The sequence below is a fragment of the Syngnathus floridae genome, chromosome 1 (genome assembly GCF_059516105.1).
Source record: "Syngnathus floridae isolate MCC-2025c chromosome 1, RoL_Sflo_1.0, whole genome shotgun sequence".
Classification (NCBI taxonomy): domain Eukaryota; kingdom Metazoa; phylum Chordata; class Actinopteri; order Syngnathiformes; family Syngnathidae; genus Syngnathus; species Syngnathus floridae.
Genome location: NC_142413.1, coordinates 17,722,751 through 17,747,268, shown reverse-complemented (window position 1 = coordinate 17,747,268; position 24,518 = coordinate 17,722,751). Strand labels below are relative to the sequence as shown.

The 24,518-nt window shown below is 38.2% G+C and overlaps 1 protein-coding gene across 3 annotated transcripts in view; it reads right to left on the bottom strand.

Moving 5' to 3' along the window:
• Positions 1 to 22,342: 22,342 nt before the first annotated feature.
• The window catches only part of dock2 (dedicator of cytokinesis 2), a 121,704-nt gene continuing 119,528 nt past the window's right edge, over positions 22,343 to 24,518 (bottom strand). For all 3 annotated transcript variants that reach the window (XM_088380318.1, XM_088380309.1, XM_088380328.1), the window contains 3 exons: positions 24,356 to 24,461; positions 24,122 to 24,270; positions 22,343 to 22,989 (listed from right to left, as the gene is read on the bottom strand). In XM_088380318.1, coding sequence (XP_088236444.1) covers positions 22,927 to 22,989; positions 24,122 to 24,270; positions 24,356 to 24,461 — 318 coding nt within the window. In that variant the 3' untranslated portion in view covers positions 22,343 to 22,926. The remainder of the gene's footprint in view (positions 22,990 to 24,121; positions 24,271 to 24,355; positions 24,462 to 24,518) is intronic.

Sequence of the window (24,518 nt, the reverse complement as noted above, 5' to 3'; positions counted from 1 at the left end):
GCCCTAATGCAAGTCGTGTAATCTCTTTATTGTGAGGGCGGTGGGGACGTAACTCCACAACTAGAGTTGATACATTTGAGAGTCATTACAAGAATGATATTGTTATTAGGCTTCAAATTGTCATTGTGTTGAGAGTGTCAGAGCTGCATTGGTAATTGGGCTGTTACAGTCAGCTTACTTTTTCTGTTCTAATCACTCTTTTTTTATAACTGGCACATTTGGTGTATTTTTCGTGACCGTCATTGTTTGAGGGTTGAACTGTATTAATTCATTCATCTTCCGAACCATTTTATCCTCATAAGGTTTGCGGATGTCCTGGAGCCTATCCCAGCTGACTTCAGGCGGTAGGCAGGGTACATCCTGAACTGGTTGCCAGGGCACACAGACAGACATCAATTCAGACTCACAATCACACCTATGGAGAATTTGGCGCCGCCAGTCAGCCTATCATGCATGTTTTTGTAATGTGGGAGAAAACCGGAGTAGCCGGACGAAACCCACAAAGACACGGGGAGAACCTGCAAACTCCGCTCAGGAAGACTGGAGCCAGAATTAAACCCTGCACCTCTGAACTGTGAGGCGAACGTGCTAAATAGCATGCCAACCATGTCTCCTGGGTAAAATATTAATTTGCGTTCAAATATTAGTAATGCGTCCAGATGTTATAGTTTTGCATTCTGAGTTTGACCTTGCAGTGAGTGTATCCATAAATGTTTCAAAATGACAGTGAAAGTAGAAAACGCGAGAATATGTTATCTACTACATATAGTCAATGTAGTCTATTTATGCAGAATAGAGTAATATTTGATTTGTCAAAGACGATTGTGCTTTTTCAAAGACTTCCATTCAAACAAACGTCAATGTAAACAGTGATGTCGGTATATGGGGGGGTCAACATTGAGTTAGAATTTAACCTTAGGTGGATAGGTGGCTGTTCAAACAATTTTGAAGACTGGAGTCCAAGACCAGTTTCCAAATACAAGTCATATTTGCAAGCACAGCATTAAAGAATAGACACACTATGGATCACTTAACATGAAAGACATTACCTTTTACTTCTATCCTGATATAATAAATCCTGTAACGCGTTTTATATGATTATATGGTGCGCCCACACAAATCAAGTGTTGTTTATCAAATCAAATAGGTGTAATATGTATTTACTCCACATTCTCGCTGTACCGCTTAATAGAAAATATGCATGTCTTGGCTTTCTGTTCGTATAATCGCCTTGATGATGGAAAAAGGAAGAGATGCGATGTCAACTGAGTGAATTTAACAATATAACAAGAGGGATACATCAGCATTGGCACATGCTGTCCTCATCGGGGATGTCTACCCTCAGTGAGGACATAAAGCATCATTGATCAAGTGACCAGTAAAATTATCGTCAGGTCGATGGAGGACGTGAGTGATTTGCTTTTGTGCCGTTTATTCTCTGGCCCACATGACACTGATTGGCCTGTTGAAGTCAATAGAATGAAAAGCCAGGCTGTGTAGCCTTCCTTTTTTTCCCAAAACACTTGGAGGCGCATTCCAAATGGCCCCTTGAGCATTAGGCCACCTCGGCCTAGTGATTAGGGTCAACTAATGTAATTACAGTTTTCCTTTTTGTTTCATGTGCTGATGCCAAGAATGGCGGCCCAAACAACTGTAAACAAATGTATCTTGGACCTACTTCCCCAAGTGCCAATTATATGGATAGAAATGTAGTTAACAATACTAACTGGGGTAATTTGATGTAGATGTGATCACGATTAATGACTAAAAATGTTTAGATTGCAGGTTGTTCATAAGTTTAATCATTCTAGCAGCGAGGTTCATAGGCATACGCGAGGCATTAACATTTTTTAGGCCATAACTTGTTTGGTTTGCACCACAACTATCCTATATGAATTAGTAAATGCCAAAATGGTCTTATGTTTTTGTGAGGGTTGATTTGCCAGCATACAGAAGCTTTTCAACCAAAATTAGATCAATAACCTTCAAATATCATTGTATTTATCCTTATTTATTTCAACTTTATTGTTTTACAAAAAAGGAGTGAAATTAGTAGCAGTTAGTATTTATCTACAATTTATTGTTTTCAGTATTTTTAGGATTTGAATGTTTTATAATTCATTTCTGATTTTTCAGAGAAGCCCAGCAAACAACCGGATTCAATTTGAACTCCCCCGTAACTGTGTAAAATAGTAAAACATCAAATGCTCACTGAAATTGAAAGGTTTTTATGGTACTGGATGGTCTTTTAATAACGTTTGGTCTAATCATTTGAAGCACTTTATATACTACTATTTCAAAATCCACTATGAAATCGCTTCAGGAACAACTGAGCGTTCGCTATCCAGTTCAGTTACCCTAACCAGCAATTCCGATACAGTCCTTTACTGGGATGTGTGGAAAAGAATGTTATCTCCTCAACACAGCATGTAATATTGCAACACCTTGACATATGACTCAAAGCCCACATGGAAAGTCATGGCAAATTGGTTGAGTGATTTCTGCACTCGTGTGTGCCCGCATCAGGGGAGAGTTCTCTCGCTTGAATAAGGCACTCTGGAAGGTGAAAGAACAATGAAGAGGGTTCACTGAAAATACAGCAATGGGTTAAATGGTGAAAATGAAACTAGGTTCCATAAGACCACACTGACTTTGTCTTGATTTGATTTTTCTCAGTAGAGAATACCACACCAAGAAGACCAAAGACAATCAATCTCAAAATGTTAGGGTAAGTATCTTCAAATGGCAGACTGTAATCTGGGTCCTGGAAATCCAAATTCCTGACGCATGGCAAATTGCTATTAAATGCATTTTCTTACAGAGGCCGCTGTTGCTCACTTTGTACGCAGCTATATTGACTATTATGCTTGCTATTGTTGTGATCATTTGATTGTAATGAGCCACTTCAACCATTTGTTTACCTCAAGACCAAGAATAACATGTTCCAAAATGTGGAAAGTTGATTTAGGAAAGAGAGTTATTAAAAAGAAATGGGTGGACTGGTTCTTTAATAGTCTTTCAGAAGACAGCTTAAAGGCAAATCCATGTGCCGGAACGCCCACAGAGTCAGATCAAACCATTAATTACTCTCCTCAGTGGGCCACAAAAGAAGCAAACGGTGTCCCTGGTTGTGGAACTGTCCTCTCAGCCAAACAACTTGAGCAATGCTCAAAAATAAGGAGAAAAAAAAAGGTCTCAACAAGGGACTAATTTTAGAGATTCTCGTCACATTGGTCGATCTTCAACAATAAACCTAAATTAGGGACGGGCAACCGGCTGCTTGTGTGACCTCGAGTAATTTTTTGAAATTGAAAATTATGTTCTCTAACGATAATGTGTTCTCTACTAGATAGCAGACATCGCCGCAGAACGCATCCAACCCGCAACCAAGACTTTACTCATTCACCAGAGAAGAAAATATCGCGTCTGGCAGCAGTCAGGAGCAAATTAAGTCAAGAAAATTGTGTCTTCCGGGTAAAATAATCAGCAGATTTTATTGAATTTATACACAAAGTTATCTCTCTATTTTGCTTGGAGATACCAAGTTGCCAATACTAGCTGATCTCAAACCCATGTAAACAGCAAATTTTTTGGGTCACAAGCACCACTGACAGTTCATTTACAGTGCACGGAGTCACCAAATATTGTGCCCTCTAAAACGTAGACATAATTAATAGTGTCACAAATGCATATGGTGGTTTAATTGGACTAGCGGTTGTTGCAACAGATGGCTTACCCTCAATGACGCAGAGGGGACGGACTTTACAGCCCTATATTGCATTGGGTTTTACAAGCCAACTAAAAGGACTGTCGAGTGGGCTGTACATTTGCAACTATGTAATAGGTCTGTGTGTAAAAATGATACCAGCGTTAATACACTGCGCCTCCCCGAAAAACCCAGTTGTGATTTAATAAAATGTAAATAGATCAAATATATTTGAGATATTTTATACATGACTTGAAAGCCAACAAATAAGATTCTTCAAGCAATGTTATTCGATAAAAAAAACAGAATCCACACATCGTCTACACATCGTCACTCACACATATTGAATGCCGATCTTTTCAAAAGACATCTACTCAGCCCTGCAATAATCCATCAAAGTGGTGTGATTTTGGTTGTGAAGAAGTGGAAATAGGAAGTAGCTCACTTCTCAATGTTAAGTGTGTTTCAACTACTTTTAGCTATAATCGCTGGACATTTAAAACACATTGGGTAAATCTAATGCCATTATCTTAATAATCCGAGACGATTTAGTTTTTTACATTTCCATCATCTTCATAGCATTTGTTTCCCTCTCCATCTACACAAACCTTACCGTGTGTGTGTGTGTGTAAATCATTCCAGCCTCATCCAGTTACCGTCGTGAAAATCCATTGCACGAATTGAAAAAGTTCCAGCGAGATGTGACTAGCTTGATTTTCCATTCTCCCTCTACCCAACAAAGATGTGAACGTGAGTCGTCGGAAGTCAACTACTGCAAGCTGCTGTGGTCTTATAGGGGTCAAAAGGCTCTTTAATTGGTAAGCCTGAAAAGTACGTATGTTCTGATCTTTTTATTCTGGTCAGAACCGGAGCTGGGGTGAACTGCAGCTGTTTGATGCTCTCAAGTCCGAGTAATCAAGTCTACAGGAGATACAAGCATGGTTCTCCTTGGCATTTTTGGACCATTGAAAGCCTCAAGTTTGGATGTTTTTCAGATTGTATAAGGCTGTTTTAGTGTATGATTTGATGTTATTGCTGAAAGTCAGGTCAGGTCTCTGCACCCCAAGACCTTGGATTAGGTCTTTGGTGTCTATAGACAGTCACTCCAGATGTTTTCTCACAGCAATTTACTTTTCTAAATTGCTCAAAACAATTACCTCTCTCTTTTTGGATTTAGGTGAAGTAAATTTGCAGTTGTCTTTCTTTCAATATTTAATGTGCACTACCAGCAAGGAGATACGAGAGATCTGTCAAAGCTCATAGCACATTTAGAAAGCCGGTAATAATGCTCAGTTTTGCTGTACACTGTCAGAAAGGTTTCAATGAACGGTGTTGCTCATTGTGCTTGTGGTGTTAATTATCTCTGTCAAGTTAGAATTGTAGATGCTGCTCTTTTATTGGATTGAACAAGTAAAACTAATATGGCCACTGGCCAGTGAGTTTATATTTGTCTGAAAGGTTTCAGGCTGCTAATTTATCATTTCACGCCTTGTCTGTCCTGACTTGGAATTCGAATCTGTGAAATTAGCATATAAAACCTGTGCTTTCGAGTACCACTTTTCTCAGTCATGCGTGTCAATCACTCGCTCAAGGCGCATATAAACATACCGTCAAGATGAAACTAAATTGTAAAGATCCAACCCCTGATGACAAATGATTCGGCTCGCTTGCTCGCAGTTTATATCAACTAACTAATCCCCAAGTATAGTGACATGAAGCTACAGTGATGTTAATGTCACTAAATAATTATCAGATGAATAAACCAAGAATTTGTAAATACACTATTGGTCAGGTAAGGCTGTAATTGAAATGAGAGGTCTAAAATTTTCACTGTATTAAAATGAGAAAATGTGAGAGTCACTTTAATAAGTGTTGAGTGCCATTGAGAAATTGCCCAACGTATCTAAAAAGCAAATGTATAATTTTGTGTCTAACAAAAAACAAGTGGTGGCCATAGAAGACTGGAGCTTATCTAAAAAAATTGCAGCAAACTGCAGGCTGACTGGAGCCATTTTACAGCTGCAGGTGATGTAGAGGTCAATAGGCAATCAAATGCAAATTCTATTCCATTGTACACTATGCAAATTCAATACTTTACAGTTCGATTCTTAGAGTGAGTTGGAAAGACAAAAAAAAGGTTGTAGGTAAACAAAACTAATGACAAAAAATGATTAAAACAGGTAAAGGTCAGATGAGTGTCAGAGTCGACGAGAAGCTGATGGTTTTTAAGATCTTGAGGCTGCTTGCAGCAAAGGTCACTTTCAGTAACTAGAAGTTGTTAAAACTTTAATTATCAAAATAAAAGCAAAACTGATCGCTATAAAGAATATGCCCAAGATAAGGGTGGTGGCAAGTAAAGAAATTAAATGAATAAGGACTTGTGCATGGAGGCTTCAGAGACCTCTATATTTTGTCATCCACTTTTATCTCTCTATTGTTTAGAGTTCAAGGCTCTGTCAGTTGGGATGCCCATTGTGAATGAAATAAATAAATATCAGCACTGACACTGTAAACATCTCTCCATGGCTGTCATTTGCTTTCACATAGTGCAGTAGACAAGAGGCTGCAAACAAGTCAAATGATCTATCTAAGTGGTGGGGGGGACCAAGTGAGTTTCAGTGTCAAGATTGTTCAGCATTGTTACGCATCACCTAGTATCTGCAGGGATGTTAGTTTCACAGTGTGCGTGCGTGTTGTATACTTTGACAGCCGAACAGGAAGTGGCAGTTGTCCAAGTAATTGGACTCAGGTGGCATTGACAAAGACAAATGCGAAATAAAATCTGACAAAAAAACCATTCATATTAGATCATTTATTAATATGTGACTCTACAGAAAGAGCCTTTTTTCCCCTTCATAGTAGGGGATGTTGTGTTGAACCAAGAGAATAATGATAGTTGTAAACTCTCTGAGCTCTGTCAAGTCAGGAAGACGACCAAGAAGAGAAAGTGGGAGAAAACAACAAATGCAACAATTCTATTGAGCCATTTATCATAGGTCTGTTGTTGGCTCAGGTTTGGGTAATGAAAGTAGAGCTGTAGAAAAAAGACAGATTCCTCTTATGCCAACGATTCTTCTTTTTCATTTGGTTTCACCCTAATCTGGGTTTCCTACAGCAAGTCACTGACTTCCATCTCTCCCTGTTTTCTTCACTCTCTCTGGCTCTGCACGTTTAAACTTTCTTAACCAACTATGTTTTGAGTATTACAATGATATTTGTTTTCGCTTCAGAGGTCCTGCTGATTTTCAAGCGATCTGTTGATATTTTTTAAACCCATGAATCATGCTTTTGGGTATTTTTTTTGCATCCTTGTCACCAGTATCCAAACATAGTCGTCATTGCCTTATAAATCACCAACATACAACTCAGCCGCTTTTTATTGTGGCCATAAAACTTTAAATTGCTTTCCTGCATAACAATAAAAATTGAGTTAGTTCAGTTGGAGGTTCTGTTGATCCCAAGTATAGGTCTTATAGGTTTGCCATTCCACTGCTATCCCTTTCATTCACGCTGATATACAGTCTTGCTGTGACTGTTTCTAGTGCATATCTCCCCGTCTCTTGTTTTTTTACACACTTGCTCTCTACTCTCACTCCAGATGACAATGTCATCTGAAAACATATTAATCCACTCCTTTTTGCCCTCAATCTTTTCACCACCCTGGTCAACAAGGAGCTCTCATCCCTGACACAGGCAATACTTTAAAATAAACCAAATGGGATTTCCCAGTGCATCCATCCGTTCGTCCATCCATCCATCTTTCAAACTGATTACTATCTTTTTCAGGGATGCAGGTAACTGGAGCCTATCCCATCGGACTTAAGACAAAAATCGGACTACATCCTGGACTGCTTGCTAATCAGTCACAGGGCAAAGACAAACATTTCCATTCACATTCACGCTGTTACTGGGTTAAACCTAAGCGGCCTGGACTCAAGTCAGGTAAATGTACCACTTCACCATCAGTGACTCTCTGTTGTGCTTGTCTACCCTAAATTGGTAGCCAAAAATAAAGATGGAGATGCAGGACAGAGCAGCTGGTAATCGCACGAAAGGTTATTCTGCCCTCACAATCATGTATAAGGAGATATGAGAGGCTGCTGCCTATGAATTGCCAAGCTCATCTGGAGTATGTCACTGACGTCTCCTTTTCATCATTGATATTTCTTCTCGTTCTGTCAGCGATGCAAACTCATTGATACATCAAGAAGAAATGACAGCTTTGTTTCTTCTTGATTTTGGCAGGAATTGTGGTCACTTTATGATTAATTTATATCAAATTAAATTATTGTTGAAAACTATTGTGAGAAATCAATAACTTGATCAATGGCTAGACACATTGATTTTTTTAAAGGGAAAAATAATAAAGATAAAAAAGGTAATTCAAGCAAATTTGTTATTTCAAAAGTGTGTATAAAACTAGAAGCCCTTTGCATCAATCATAGCTCAAGAAGTAGTTTTCAGCTTCCAAAAGGTTGGTGACCCCTGACCTAGATGATATATCAAACTTGCTCAGAAGAATTAAACACCTTTTTAAGATACAATTTGGTCATTGTATTTGTAGAGAACATGGCAGGAAAATCAATGTGACAAGTAGTGCTTTCTTGATGACATATTAACCACAATGCCGCACACACAATTCAAATCAAATTTTCTTCAAGTTCACTGCCCTAAAACGGACTAAAAGTGTTCATTAAAATATCAGACGAATACACTACAATGAGCTCAGTTTACTTAATTTTATTTCATTCTTGGACCAAGTGATTTGAGGTCCACTCGAGCTTCCCATTACAGCAGAGTTAATGCATTTCTATATTCCCTAATCCTCCGCCCACCCACCACTGCTAATTAAATTACTCAAGCATGGTTCTCTATCCCTGAAAGATATAACACGTATTCCTCATTTCTCGCTTGCCTCTACTTTCCACATTATCTTCTTATGGCCTTCAAAGCAAAACAAAAAGAAATGTGAGGAAGGACAAGTGAGGGAGACGAGGTAGGAATGACAATTCCTATTAGGATAAGACAGTGCTTCGACTTGTTTTCCGCAAGAGAATTGTAACATATGTGCTTGTCACAGATATTTGATTTACAGAACTTAAGGAAATGTAACATTAAATCGACAAATCAAGTAGAGTTCACCTAGTCTGAATGAAGAACAGAAAGTGAACAATGAGCTTTTGACATCATTAGCCTTGCAATTTTTTGTATGAATGCTTTGCCTATGGTTCCCCAATTTAAGTTTTTCTCTATCCGACTGTGATTTTGTCCTGTGCATCTGTCCAGATCGACTTTCACAGTCTTTGCACAAAGGCCTGCTCTCAGAGTTGTATTTCCATCACTGGTGGTATGAGCAGGCCTTCCAGAACAGCTCCTGCTTTGACAAACTTGCCAATGTTGGCATAAACTCTTCTACAAGTATGACCAATGTGCCATCTCAGACTAGTGCTGAACTTCTTGCCATGTCGCAACGTTGCAACACTGCTCCAGTCTCAATTGGCAAGCCTTGGGCAGGAGAATGTTATGCTTACAAAAATTGGAAAGCCTAGTTGTCAAATATTATGAACTCACGTCTGTATGAGTAGTACTTTTTCTGGGGGAAAAAAATATTACATTTTAGGACAACCTGTGCATTAAAACAATCATCATAATCTTTGAATTGGAGGCTAAATCTTGTATCAAATTTAAAAAAAAATGGGTGTATTGTTGTTGTCTGATGACAACCTAAGCCCAGTTCCTGTAGTATTTACATTGACTAGCGGATTTATGCTTGCAAGTCAAAATCAGGAGGTGAGCATCGTCATTCATCTCTACATTTTAATACGATATACCTCATTTATTGAAATTGTAAAGCTTGTGGAAATGTTTTAACTTGCTACCCAGGGGTAGGTCAAGTTTTATACGTATTTGTTTGTCATTTGCAAGACCCAATGAAGGCTTCACATTGTAGTGAATCAGCTTTGTCAATCATGTATTTTTGCTTGCGGGGATGAACAACAACAATGACAGAGCTGAAGATGAAGTCAAAGCTGGCATTGCAATTAACTTCATAATTTAGGCACAGAGTCATTACATGAAAGGGAAATTGTGGCGGCTCTGTACAAACAAAGAAATGACTTGGTCATATTAAAAACATGTTTGTAGATAATAAAGCAGACTGTTGGCCCGGGGGATTCACAAGTGGAGAACAAATGGCCGTGTACTGTGCACTCAAACTGTGTTGAAAGTACTTTGCCGCTCTATGCCAGATGAATGGCCCTTGCCTGTTCATTTATTCCCATTTGAATGAAGTTAATTTAGTTCCTAAAACCTCCATGGGCACACTGGGGGCTAAACACTCAATTCAGCGCTCTTCAGTTGAGACAGATGGCTTCCATGAGAGACCAAAATTGCATGGCCTGATGTGTTTTTTTTTGTCTAGTCCAAATTCATGAATGATAGAAATCCATGGTTGAGAGATAATCAAGTCAAATACACAAGTCTATCATCTGCTTGAATTCATATGGAGATAATCCAATCTATGATTACCATGTGGGTACCTGCATCTTCCCCAAAATATAAGTGTATAAAAAAAATATTTAAATGATTGAGATGAGTTCCTTTTTTTGAGATCCCTGAAAGGAGCAGGGCCATTTTGGCAGATTTTAGGGACACTAGCAGAGAATACTGTGGAGGTGCATTTTGTTATTTTAAATGGACAGTTAACATCAGACAGCGGGATTTTTATTGCTAATAACACCCCAAGGCTTCATTTCCTAACCACAGCACTAATGAAGATGAATGTCTATTGTCTGTATTTAGGTGCGTGAGCATGTATCAAGGCATCCACTTTGCATTTAATGAGTCGAAGCCTTCACAAACAGATTCTGTCATATAGGCAACAGCCAGCCAGTGACTTTTTAAATACTGTACACGCATGCATTTTCCTGCTATCATTTCAAATTTCATGTTAAAAGCATGCTTTTGTGTGCTGGTAGATTGAGCAACTGGGAAATCTCAATGTGAGCCAAATGACTCATTGCTTAGGTATCAGCTGACTATTAGAAGTCTTTCCTTCTATAATTTAACGTGTTTAAATGTTGAACATCTAAGGTTGATTGCATCTATGGTCATATAAATACAAATTTCATTAAACGTTTAATGGACAAAATGCATCTCCTGTCTCCTCCTATAATATGGTGACAATAATAAACACACAAATACACACACATTTATACAATATAATAGCATGCTGCTTTGAATACCCACTGATTATTTATGAAACACGCATACTCACACACGCACATAAACACACCCTGCACGTGCACACACACTCTGCACACACACACACGCACACAAGCGCACACAAGCGCGCACACACACACACACACACACACACACACACACACACACACACACACACACACACGCAAATCATGTTCATACATTCGCTTTTGCTGCATACAACTTTTGCTGATTTGTAAATTTTTGCAGAGGTGCAGTTTCGGTACCGGTATCGAGGAACTTTATTTCAAGTATCAGAATTTCAAATGTAGTACCAACATGTCATTTGCATAACAACGCTGTTCCATACAATAACGTACAATACATTGAGTAGTAGCAATTTTTCCATTATTTGTTAGACTTCTACCTTGACAAGACAAGTGTGAACTTTTCTAGCCAATTAAAAGGACACACGAAGCCTAATACCAGGACAGAAACAGAATCATCCTTAGTTCAATATAACTTAACTGTCATATTATAATTAACAATACCCAAGGCATCTATGGTATAGTGGTGGTTAATAATAATAATAAAACATAAAAAAAAGTCATTATACTTTGGGGTTTACAGTTATCATTTCAAGCTATAATAAAATGTTTGGCTTGAAAGTGTAACAGTGTATTTCTATTGTTTAGTACATTTTATGCACTTGCCGCAGGCAACACATTATTTTTGTATTGTTTTCTTGAGACGGGGCCATGCGACAAGACACAGAAGACTTGTATGGCTTCTTGAAGGTATATTACATACATTACATATTGGACAAGCCAGCCGCTGAATAAACACTAAAATCGCAGCTAAATGTAACATCAGTGTGTATACCATTACACTTATACTGGCAAAATTACCATTGTTCACCTTTCATTGAAGTAAACTACTTGAGACACAGTCATCTTTCCTTTTCCAGTGCCCAGCTAAGGAATAGTTAAAATGGTGACCTGGTAGGATATATTACAGCAGGAGGGTTTAAGCGGATATACAATTTAAGCATGGCTCAAACATGCAACTATATGGCATAAGGAAGACGATAGACGCAGTAGATTTCATTTTTGCAGATTGCAGGTTGAAGTAGAGGTAACTGACAGTTGAGCAGGAACAACATTTTCATTTATTATGATTTTGAAGCCTCAGTTCTTTTTTTGTCTCTTCGATTGCACAGGCGTACGTAATGAGGTGGCCAGTGACTAGTGTCTACTATTAACATTCTTGTCACACACTAAACCTTCATCCTGTGACTTTAAGACAACAGCCCAGGAGCCTTTAAAAAGTTTGTGTGGTGTGACAAATTTGGAAGACTAACTTTCACTGTACAGCGGGTTTAAGTGCAGCTCTTTTATTGTCACTTTGACTGCATAAGTGCACATATTGAGGTGGCCAGTGAGTGACTAGTATCCGATATTGACATTGTCTTACACATGACATGCACTTTTTATGTTCATCCTGTGATTATCAGACAACAGTCCCAGAGCCTTTGAAAAGTAATAAAATACGCACATGCACACACTCCTTTGGTCCTTTCATTCCGTGTCCCGCCTGACCTTCACAAAAACATCTTTCTTAGGACACTGAAATCCATTGTCTAAATGGCAGTGATCAATGCGATTTTGCAAAGGTCTTGTAATTTATTTATTTTTTTTTCGGGAGGGGGGGGCTCCATTGTCCAGGTCACCCCAGGTAATTGGAGACAAACAAACATTAGCCCTTCATGTACCAGTATAAAAAAGGCATTTGAAATCATGATTCTCAGTCATCCAGGTCATGGTAAACCAACTAAAGACCCAATAGAAGGAATTGGATTTATTTTAGTTGAAAACATTTAACTTTTGATGCACCACAAAACTTTTTCAGGTCTAAATTCTTTGGTGTGGAGTTTCCCTATACACCCTGGACTGGTCTTCATCCAGTGGCTGGTGAAAAAAAATAGAGTTCTATACGTTTTTTCTTTTCTAAAAGTAGCAGTCTTTTGATAGAACCTAAAGGGTGATACATAAAAGAGGCATGGTGATAAATGTATAACATAGAATCATTAATTCATTACTTTGACAACTTACAAGCTCATTTGCATTTATGTATTCTGTCCTTTATCGATGCTTCTTGAAAAAATACCAGGAGATGAATGTTAGCTCTATTAACGTTCAACATGACTGGCAATCAAAGGCACTTTCTTAACAAATATGTCCCTATAATCTCAAACCACTACTTCAAGTTCTTCAACCAGATGGTCATCACGCTTTTAAAGGGTATTTAACAGGTTCCGCATTTTAGGTTTGCTCACCAAAAACAAATGTGTGATTCGATTCACTTGTGACCATTGTGTCTCCCCAGGGTTCATGCGACCTAACCAGCTGCATTTAATAGCGTATCCCACCACATCTGTTGGTCCTTGAAGCATGTTCAAGATACAGCAAACTATTTGCATCTAGAAGCAGGGCATTCCCAACTCTAATTACTTATTGATTATATTAGGCTGATAGATTCAGCCACTTTTCAAGTATTGATTCCACCCAACAATTATAAATGTTGCTTTTAAATATTTATACTTTCCAAATTAATAAATTATTGTCAAAGAACCCACATCTGCATGCATAAACATGCATATTTGTGTAACTAAAAAGGCCTGAAATTGAAGAACAGTTTTAGATCGGATTTCTGATCCCCTCTTCGTAGGGATGTTGCAAGGGCCTACAAACCTCGTCATGCATTGGATGACACCTAATCCGAGGATAATTGCTTGGAAAGTGGCTGGTGTCTTGCTTCACTCATCCTCCCCATCATAACATCGCGCACACACACGCACAAGGACTTGTTGGATTACCTTGTATGCCAGATAACCTCATAATTACATTTTTGTATCTTCTTACAAGTACAAAACAATCTTCAACATATATACTATATCCTCTTTGATTTGCCTCACACAGCTCTTGCATGTGCGAGAATTGAGTTAAAATAAAAATTGGCGCCCAAACCATCAGTCGTTGAAATTTTGCATACAAATGTGTATAGTACGCCTAATTGTACACCTTGAAATTGCCAAGTATTGTTAAATAGGCATAAACCTTAAGTAACAAACCACAGGTGGACTTTGTGCCATGTTTTACTGTACTAATGGAATTTATAGGCTTGAACATTGACAGGGGAAAAACGCCATTGCAAAGCTCCAGCAAGTTCACCCAAGGAACTCCACTTACACATATCTGCAATCTATCATTCAACAGTGGGATATTTCCTGATAAAATGAAAATTGCCAAAGTTCTACCCATATTTAAAAAAGGAGACAAACACCAGATCACAAACTATCGCCCAATCTCTATCCTCCCCCAATGTTCTAAAATCATTGAGAAATTATTCAATGGTAGGGTGGAGAATTACATTGAACAAAAAAATATACTGTCAAAAAATCAATATGGTTTTCGTAAAAAAACATTCGACTGCACATGCACTTTTAGATTTTGTAGAAACCACTAAAAAGGCGATGGATAGAAAACTATATAGTATTGGAATATTGATATTAAAAAGGCCTTCGACACAATTCATCATGAAATATTGATTGAGAAATTGTATAGATATGGGGTAAAGGGTACAGCCTTAAAATGGATCAGGAGTTACTTAAAAAATAGAACCCAATTTGTACAGGTAGAGACCAAAAGGTCACCTAGATTGAAAATAACGTGTGGCGTCCCCCAAGGGTCAATTTTGGGCCCTAGGTTATTCACACTATACATAAATGACATTGCAAAGGCATGCTCCCTCAAAATGGTAATGTTTGCCGATGACACCAGTATATTATGTACTGGACATAATTTAAGACACATGGAAGCTTGTATAAACAGAGAAATGTCAATTTTACAGGCTTGGTTCAATGCAAATAAATTATCTTTAAATCCATCCAAAACTAAATATATGCTATTTGGGAAAACAAAACCAAGCGAAGACTTAAACTTAGTGTCAAACGGTATCAAGATCGAACGAGTTAATGAGTATCAAATGCTTGGCATAACACTTAATTGTTTACTTAACTGGAAACAACAAATTACAAACTTGTGCAAAAAAATATCAAGAAATATGGCCATTCTGTGGAGGCTGCAAAATAAAATTAGTACATCTGCTTTAAGAATAATGTATTTGACACTCATAGAGCCTCATCTATATTATTGTTCAGAGGTCTGGGGTCACGCATACCAGACATCATTAGAACCACTTTACAAACAACAGAAAAGAGCACTGAGGAACATTTGCAAAAAGCCGTACAATTCTCACACGAACGACCTCTTTATAAACACTGGAATACTGAAGCTCCAAGACTTAATCACTTTTGCAGGACTGTTAAATGTGTACAAAGCTTCTAGATGTATGCTACCAGCAAATATTCAAAGCCTATTCACCCTGAGGGACACGAAACACGACCTCAGAGGATTATTAAACTTTGACCAACGACAAGTGTCCAGTACACTTGGAGGTCAATCGCTGACGGTTGTCGGTGTAAGAAATTGGAACAAACTGAACTCTGACCTAAAACTATCTGAAAATTTCAAGGACTTCAAGAAGAAACTGAGAGCCTCTCTCATATCTAATTACGTAAGCTGAGTCCGTGGCAACCCTGGGACGAAAGCATTGATAGCTGTTTGTTACACTCGTTACAAATCCAGCCCCTGCACTAATTGCAAAAATGTCCTACCTGTCTCTTCCTCAAATCCCAGTGTCCCTCGCCAGCCCCAGTACTTAAGTCAAATGCCATTAATCACTTAACAAAGCTTAACTGTCATGTCTCAGCTGAGGGTAGTCAGTGTACTGAGCATTAAACGACAGGGTATGAATGCTTAAATGGATGAAATAAAAATCATCAACTTTCCAGCAATTGAAATGGTCCGAATAGTAACTTTTTTTTGTTTCTTTTTGCTATGGTTGAATACTATTGATAGCCCTAAAAATTACCTTACCCCGTACCTTGAGGTTGTTACATAACAAAATTCCCTCCTTGTTTAGTTTGACAGTTAACTCCACTCAGATCACTTGGATCTCAAGGCATCACTGTAAGGTTTTAATTCAAGGGAAGGACTCGACACCTGCTGATTGAACACTTTTTTTTTTTCCTTTCACATCTGTATCATTGTGTTACATTCTCATGGGTGAGGAAATGAAAGGTACATCGTTAGCACCAGAAAGAAAGACACAAACAAACAAAACATTTGCACTGGCTCACTTAGTAGCTTATAAATTCAAAACATCACCAACAACTTGAGCAATAGCAGTTTCTGCTGGACTTACTGTAGCTTGGATGACAATGAGATAGAGCTCTAAACTCTAGAGTAATTAATGAGCCCAGTGTGCACGGAGGGGGAGGAGTTGACGAACAAGGGCTGAGAAAAAGAAGCAGGGGTGCAAATGAGAAAGCTGTGTTTATAATTAGACCCATACAGAGTACGGCTGGTCATTCGGGACTGGCCAGTCCAACATGAACTCTTCCACACACCAGTTACCGTTAACATGTGCTTGCAAGAAGAGACGACGAAATAATGGGCTAGGAATAAAATGAAAGGAAAATCATGCATATTATGATGGCAGGGGAAATGATTATCAAGAACATCCAAGATCATGAAGTTCTTATTTAGTCTAAATGAGTTGTCGATATTTTACCATTTTGAACAGCAATTAGGGAATTTCAAACTGAATGTACCTTTTTATATACAATTCGAGGCCAGTCTTTGGGCTTCTTTGACGAGTCCGAATTTAATCAAGCATGGATATTTAACAACTAAAACATTTTCTTTTCCTGATAAGGAATAGAGGAATAATGATTTGACAATTTGTTAAGAAGCAATATGCTTACATTTGTTTAATTTATGAAAAGCAATACTATGTTTTAGCACCAAAATTATTTATTCCGTTAAAGAGCTACTATTTGGCAAGCGTAGTAACGATTCCCCCAAAAATGTTTCACCGGTGAGGTAAAACTAATTGAGAGCAGCTTGGGCATAAACCTTACACAAGGTCAGTCTAATACAGTTTGATAAACACACAGTTCCAGGTGGTTAAATGGGTGTAAAAGCTTGTACGACTTCTTATACGTGTCACAAATAGACCTGAACATCCATCTGGCAGGCAGAGGGAAGTGTGTCTGAGGCTCGGGGACCATCACCTTGAAAATCAAGGTGTCATGGAGCGCTTTGTAAAGGTGTGACTGTGAACTGAAGCTGCAATACTGAGAGTGTTGATCTCTTTCTCCAGCAGTGTGACTAAATTTGATCTCACTCCCATTTTGACTGCACAGTGCTACTGTAAGTTGAACAACTGCCACAAAGATATATATTTTTTTGTTTTCACGGCTCATTTAAAATTTGGTGTTCTCTGGACAAGATATTTGGAACAGTTTTTTAATCTAATAAGGTTCAATATAAGATGTGTATTACAAATGTGGTCTTCACAGAGACACTGACGCATTTTGATTGACGCTGTCATCACAATTTACACACTGTTTCTAATTCTAATTTCTAGTTTCTGGTATGAGGAATATGTAGAGCCACAAAGAATGCCATTCAGGATAAAACCCTCACTTGTAGTGGAAACCAAACAAGGTGGATATACTGTAGAAACAAAAATCAATGAATGCGATAAGAGCAAGGAAGAAGGAGCAAAAGTGTGAAATGTGTCTTTGCAGCTGAGCACTGACATGACTTGTTTTGAGCTGATGCAACAGCTCACCAAAGGGGCAGCGTGCATAACGGATAACACATTGTGCATTCACACATAAATATGGCGCCTTAATTGTCACACATATACACAAAAAAGTTTGTGAGCCCTTGCCCTCTGGATATGAAAGTAGACTGCAGTAAGGCAATTGCACTGCAAGGATGGAAAGCAGCGTGAAGCAAATCCCCACAGGAGCAGAGGGCAGTTGCCGTGGCAACAAGGCCTCTGGTGACGACAAACTGATCAGTGGGCGGACAGTAAAATACCCTGGGTGATTCCTCAACAATGGTCATTTCATTTGTGTTTTTAAGAACAATAAACTGGAGTTGGATCATAATAAATAGCCAGGCTAACTTTTAGCACCTTCATCCGGGGTGAATGGGTTTGTGTACCCAAAGTTTCTAAGAAATAAGATGTCAGGGCTTTTATGGTCTTGGTAGGGTGAGCCAGGGCAAACTGCTTCAAGGTGCCTGAAGATGGAGCACAGCCCAAAGACACAAGGTGCATTCCCATAGGCTTAATACCTGTGGGAGGAGCCAAGGGGGCAGGTGTAATGCAGAGCTGGGCAGTGGCCAAAGCTATACAAGTTGGATTTAATGTAGAAGATAAGGAAGTCATGAAAAACCTACTGGAACATCAAATGCTTATATGCGGCGCTTTATGTGGTGGCAAGTGTGTGCTGACTCCCAACTTACATGGATTTGATTGTGATTGATTAATTCTGACCATTGTCACCTCCCAGTTAGGGGGTGGACGCTTGTGGAATCCGATTATCCCAATTGTGAAAGTTTTTTTTTTTTTTGTCAATAGATTTGAACATTTTTAGTTTAAAAATTATGTATCTTGGTCTCTTTGCTTACAGTGTATCACAAAACACAACACTTTAACTGTGGGTCATTTTCAGTTTGGTCTTTATTCTCAATATGTAATCTAAGCCCGGACCACACAGGATACCACCCGTAGATAAAATACTCATATTTCAGTCTCTCTCCATTTCCTCTTTTGGGTCGTCTTTGTGTCATGCAAGCACAGTGACGTTAGGGCTTGCAGATAACTGATTGCTAATTTGCTGCCACTGAGCCACACCAAGCACACCAGGAAGCTCGTGAGTGCTTGACACATTGCATAAGCAGATACACAATATGGCCATCAGCCATTAATTATCAATTAAAGATGACACACCCACCCTTAATGCCCGTCTTCTCCGTTTCGCTCTGATAAAAGCCCATCAAACCATTCTTCGGAGCATCAAGTGGAACACTACTTGAAAACAAAATACACAAAAAGATGTATTGATCTTTGTATGCTCAAAACAACCACTTTACACAGAGATCCACAGTATGTCTAAATGACGGTTTAAATGCTCTTTCGACAAGCAAATGGAAATTCTTCTTTGAAGCCTGTTACCATCAGCAGCATCACGGACAGTCAATAGAGCTCCTTTTGGTCCAAAGCAAAATAATCCCTGAAAGTTTAAAGAAAGATCAGATGGAAGACGTGACCATTTTCAAACATTCTTTTAACAGTAACCTGATATTGTAATGATATAGCAAAATAATACCAGAAGCTGTTTAACTAACTAACTAACTGACTGACTGACTGACTGACTGACTAAACCATCGGCAAGAAGGAGCATTTTTGTGTCGGATATCCTTAAACATCAACAGCAGTCATTCTAAATTATGAGATAAGATATTTCTTTATTTGTATCACTGACATTTTTAAGATTGTTTTAAGAGGGAAGGGAGATGGGCTGGAAGTCTTACGAGGTATTGATTCAATCTAGTTGATTTCAGCTTTGTAGATAACACATTAAGTACTTCAGAGATTGTTACAGTCCTCCGACTGCCAATTTTGTCCCTCCAGAGCCAGCGAGCGGACCAAAACAAATTAGAGCGTGCATGTAACACTACAACTTTACAGTTGTCCGGTAAAAAATGACCTTGGAGTCTTTGTAGCTCACTGCCTTTTGCAAGTAAGTCTTAAAGAAAGAAGAGTATTTCAGAGGAGGGGGCCGCAAGGCATGTGACACTGAATTTCTTTTACCCATTGTCACACTGAAATGTAGGATTTTTAACCTCATGACCACTCCAACTCCCATCATTGTCTTTCCCCCCTCTCTCCTGAAATTGTGCGCTCCGAGCTGTATGTTAAAATTAATAGAATCATCTCTTTGAAAAGAGGAAATGATCTCGGAGTGTGATCATTGTATGGAAATTGCACCCACAAGAAACATATATATATATATATATATATATATATATATATATATATATATATATATATATATATATATATATATATATATATATATATAGTCACAAGACCTTAAAGTCACTGTTGGGGCCCAGATCTAGAAGACTCTTGTAGGTACATACCAACATGAAGCACATTAGATTTCACAAGATATATAAGCCTTGAGAACAATGGGCAGGAAGTATTTGGTTTCCTCCCATTTTTGTGTTTCATGACAACGCACTACAGATGTAGAGGTGAAAAAACAACCAATGAGAGCCGTCTTGCCTTGACGAGCTGTCAAATGCAGGATCACTAAAGCTGTGTTGTTAAGACCCACAGCAGCACTGTTCCACTTGCCGCTCTGCCATCAACTGTTTGTACACCCTGTCAGAAAGATGGAGAGCGAAAGCAAGCAAGAGAGATGGATAAGCTCAAGGCAGTTTTTGCAAGAGGCCAAATGGGCTGGAAACACAAGAGGAGAACGGATGGAGTGGGGCTGGAAACACAAGAGGAGAACGGATGGAGTGAAAAGGCAGAGCACTGCGAGGAGGAAGTGGGTGGAATGTGAAGTGACAGTCGTCGACAAGTGGCAAGGGGCATTGCAGAGGAATGGCTGATTACATGCATGTTATCAGCCATGATGTATGACGGCAACACCTGAACAATCTTCATCTGCTTAAGACGAGGGAACATTTCAACACTGCCCTCCGTAGGCCAACTATATTGATGCTACAAAAAATACCCACTAGTGATTTACTGCTCTCTAGTGGACACGAGTGTTCACTACTGAAAATCGACTGAAAGTTTAATTCATTTATCTGAACCAAAAGCTTGAAAAGAAAACGTTGCACTTATCATTTTGATTGAATTAGAACTGTCTGCAAATGAGCAGGCAATTTAATCTGAGCATCACCGGTTTATGTTAAGGCCTTATTAGTTTTCCACCACTTGCTAATTATCGTATTTGGTGAGAGCAGCACATATATCATGTCTGCTGGAAGCTGAGGATTAATCTGTGAATGTGTATATTCACACACTTTTGAAAGTTTCCAAATACAAAAACCCAATCAACTGAAAGGGGCAATCCCAAGCAACTTTCCCAATTTTGCATTCCAAATTGCTTTTGGAGTTAAGATAACTTTGGATTGGATATTTGGATATTTTATAAATGGACAATAGTTTGGGTTTCAACTTTGTATAATGTGCAAATGTCTTCTCTCCTACACTGCAATTTCCTGTATCCACATTTGCAGCTAAAATGATGCAAATTCCATCATTTTCTCAAGAATGAAACAGATAATGATAATGATGATATTTTAATTATGGAAGAAAAATTTTACCTTGGTTCTGAATCTTGAAATTTCCCAAACACAAAAATGTTATGGAGCATAAGATTGTATCTACACCATCAAGCACTTTAGTTCTGAACAGTCACATCCCCAGATATTAGAGGGATGTACACTTGTGCAACCACATTATCTCATCATTTACTTTTACAGATTACACAGTAGGTCGCCAAACTGTTTGAAAAAAGTTTTCAAATCATTTATGTTAGTTGCTGCAGACTTTTTGCCCGTTTGAAACCACCTTCAAACTATTCAGGTCATTTCGGACATCTTGGGAACTGTTTATGACATTCCTCAAATGGCTAATTTCTTTTACAATACAATGTCCAAATGCCACTTTTACATCCTCCAATTACATTTTGAGCAATTCAAAGAAGTCCCACTGTGAGGCTCACTATTCATTTTAACGATTCAATTAATTCCACAGCTTTTATCATCAGTTCATCAGTATTCGTAAGTAACTGTTTTATAAATGACATACTTTCATTTAGTTGGCTTTGTATTGACCTAATCAACAAAAATTTAGCTTTGAACATCCTACACTAAGTATTCATACGCAATCTAACAAGATGAACATTTTCCATTTCTACTTATACTTACAGTTGTTGTTCTTATTTTGTAGTGGTCTGGAAACGTTACTATTTTTATTGCCTCATATATTGACACAAGAGGGGCTAATGAAAAAGAAACCTTTCTCAGTAGTGCTATTGTTACAAACGATTGTTGCAGTCTGTGCCACACAAATCTGAAAGCAAATGTTGCACCACATTGTTGCATTATTAATGAAACAAGAGTTAAAATGCAAACTATATGCAATTTTAAATTATCTTCTCATTTTATTACCCTCATTATATGGAGAAAATAATAGAAATTATAAAATTACTGTTGGAACTAAGGAAATGTTGCTTCACGTATAATAATCATTACAAGCAATACAAAAAAATAAGATTTCATTCTTTTGCGTCAAACTTCCAACGTCTTAAAAAAAACATTTTGATGTTCGCATGTAATTTAAATTATGATATTTTGTGTTTTGGATTTGGTACATACAGTAGGCCCACTTTTGGGGAAAAAAAAAAAACGCCACTGAACTTACTGTATATCGTTGGGTTGTAATACATTTTATATTTATTTTCTTTGAACCATAAATCAAACGTCTTAAAAACAAGTACAAAAAAAGTCTAAATGAAGTCTCTGAGGCAAATGGTAATAATAACTTTTATAAAGCGACAAAATAGCCCTTTTCAACCTGTGTTTGGAAAAAAAAATACAAAATGTTTGTCTCTGGAGAATAACAATCAGCCACTGCACAGGGTGACATTTCAACACGGAACTCTAATTGAAATGTTTTACTCAGAGTAATTTCAGAAAGACATGGCAACTTTTCTGAATGTGTCAAATCATTATTTCCACAACAATGTTGAAAGCTGTACAATAGTTTTTGTTTTCCTGTCTTTTTTAATCATGCACAAAAGTGTGGTGATTTCAAGCCAACTTGACCAAAGAGCTCTAAGATGGCATTCAGCGTTACAAGCGATCATTAAGCCTACTGACAAAAGGTCATCCTTCAAACGTAGCAATCGATGTTACTTTGAGGTGACATCACTAAAGTAAAAGGACATTCAGTGAGTGTGTAAAAGCAGAGCTTAAGGCAAAACATTCAGAAGATGAAATACCTAACGGATGTCAGAAATGATTGTTACTGTCTTTGCCTGCATCACTGTTCATTACATCTTCTGTCTTTGAGCTCTGTAAAAAAAAACAAAAAAACATAAATGCCGCTGACATGATGGAGGTATTAAGAAACATGTTCAAAATACGATATAATGATATAAAGAGCTACAGTACCAATCAAATATTTTACCTTCAACAAAATAAGAGTAACTATTTATGAATTATTATTATTATTACTGTGTGAAGGCCTTCGCCTTGCATAACCTATGTTATTACTATTCCACCCACATTTTTTACGCTTAACTGCTACAGGTACCACATAATTCATCCGATTCACCTCATTCCACTTTTTGCTTATACCAAATATTCACACCAAGTGTGCGTGTATTTTTTTCCATTCCAAATATTTACCGTTTTCGAGAAATTTTGATCCAAACTGTCACCATTTATGGCACAATCAACATTTCTCATTTTTTTCCACATCATTCATCCAATTCACCTCCTCTTACTTTACACATATTCCAGATATTCATGTCATTAGGGCTTCAATTTTTTTCCTTGCAAAAATTTACCGTTTCTGCATAATTCACTATATATTCATGTATTTATAAAAATGTAGGGGTCGTTGTACTAGAGCAAGCAGCATTTTATGGCTGTCTTTTGGCCATATTTTCAAGAGTGTGATATGAATTTATATTCAGAGTCCTCTAGGCGAGTACGTCACAGTAAGCCATTAATGTTGCATTAGTAGCTTTAGCTTTCCTCACCAGTTTTCTGTGCAGATTTTCTTTTCTTAAGGCCAGTTTGATTTTGTTCTAAGATGAGGTACACTTCACGAATCACAAATCACGACTACGGAAACTAGAGAGCTACGTGATTAGAATAGTAGGGCTGAACTAGGTAAAAAGCTCCATGGAAAACAGCAGTTTGAAAAGCCAGACGGGTGCTGTTAGGCCACAAGGGTCAATTCTGAGCTGTTATGGTCATGTCTTGAATTTCTGCCCATAGCAGTGAATGCTGCAAATGTATGAATTCCTTGCAGCAAGAAGAAAATAGTTTATTTACTGCAATGTTTTTGGTTGTATTGATTTCAAACAGAAATATTATGGTGAGTCCACCAGTCCCCCCATGAAATCATGAATGCAATCAAACGGTTGTGGAACCCTGATGAAAAGGAACACCTGTTATTCTGCTTCTTCATGTCTACCTTGGACTTGAAGAAGAGGCCGATGACGCCTTTGGAGCGTCTGTCTGCTGTTCGGTCCGAGGGGATGCAGAGGGAGATGGACTTGCTGTCTCTCCTGGCTCGCGTGGTCTCCACCTCTTCGGACCCACCCACCACCGCCAGTGATAATCCTACATTATGAGCGCAATCAGCTAAATTACACCAATACTATGTTCCGAAAGAAACTAGTCAAGTGTGGATTGTTTTGTAGTTTACCTGTAATGGTAGGCAGGGACCTGGAATTGGTGCCGCTCAGAGATACATTTCCATTATTCGGCTCTGACAAGTTGGTGTCACTATGGAACTCCTGCTTCTTGGACAGCTGGGGGCGGGTGACAGAGATCATCATGACCCATCCACAAACATGCACAGAACTCTA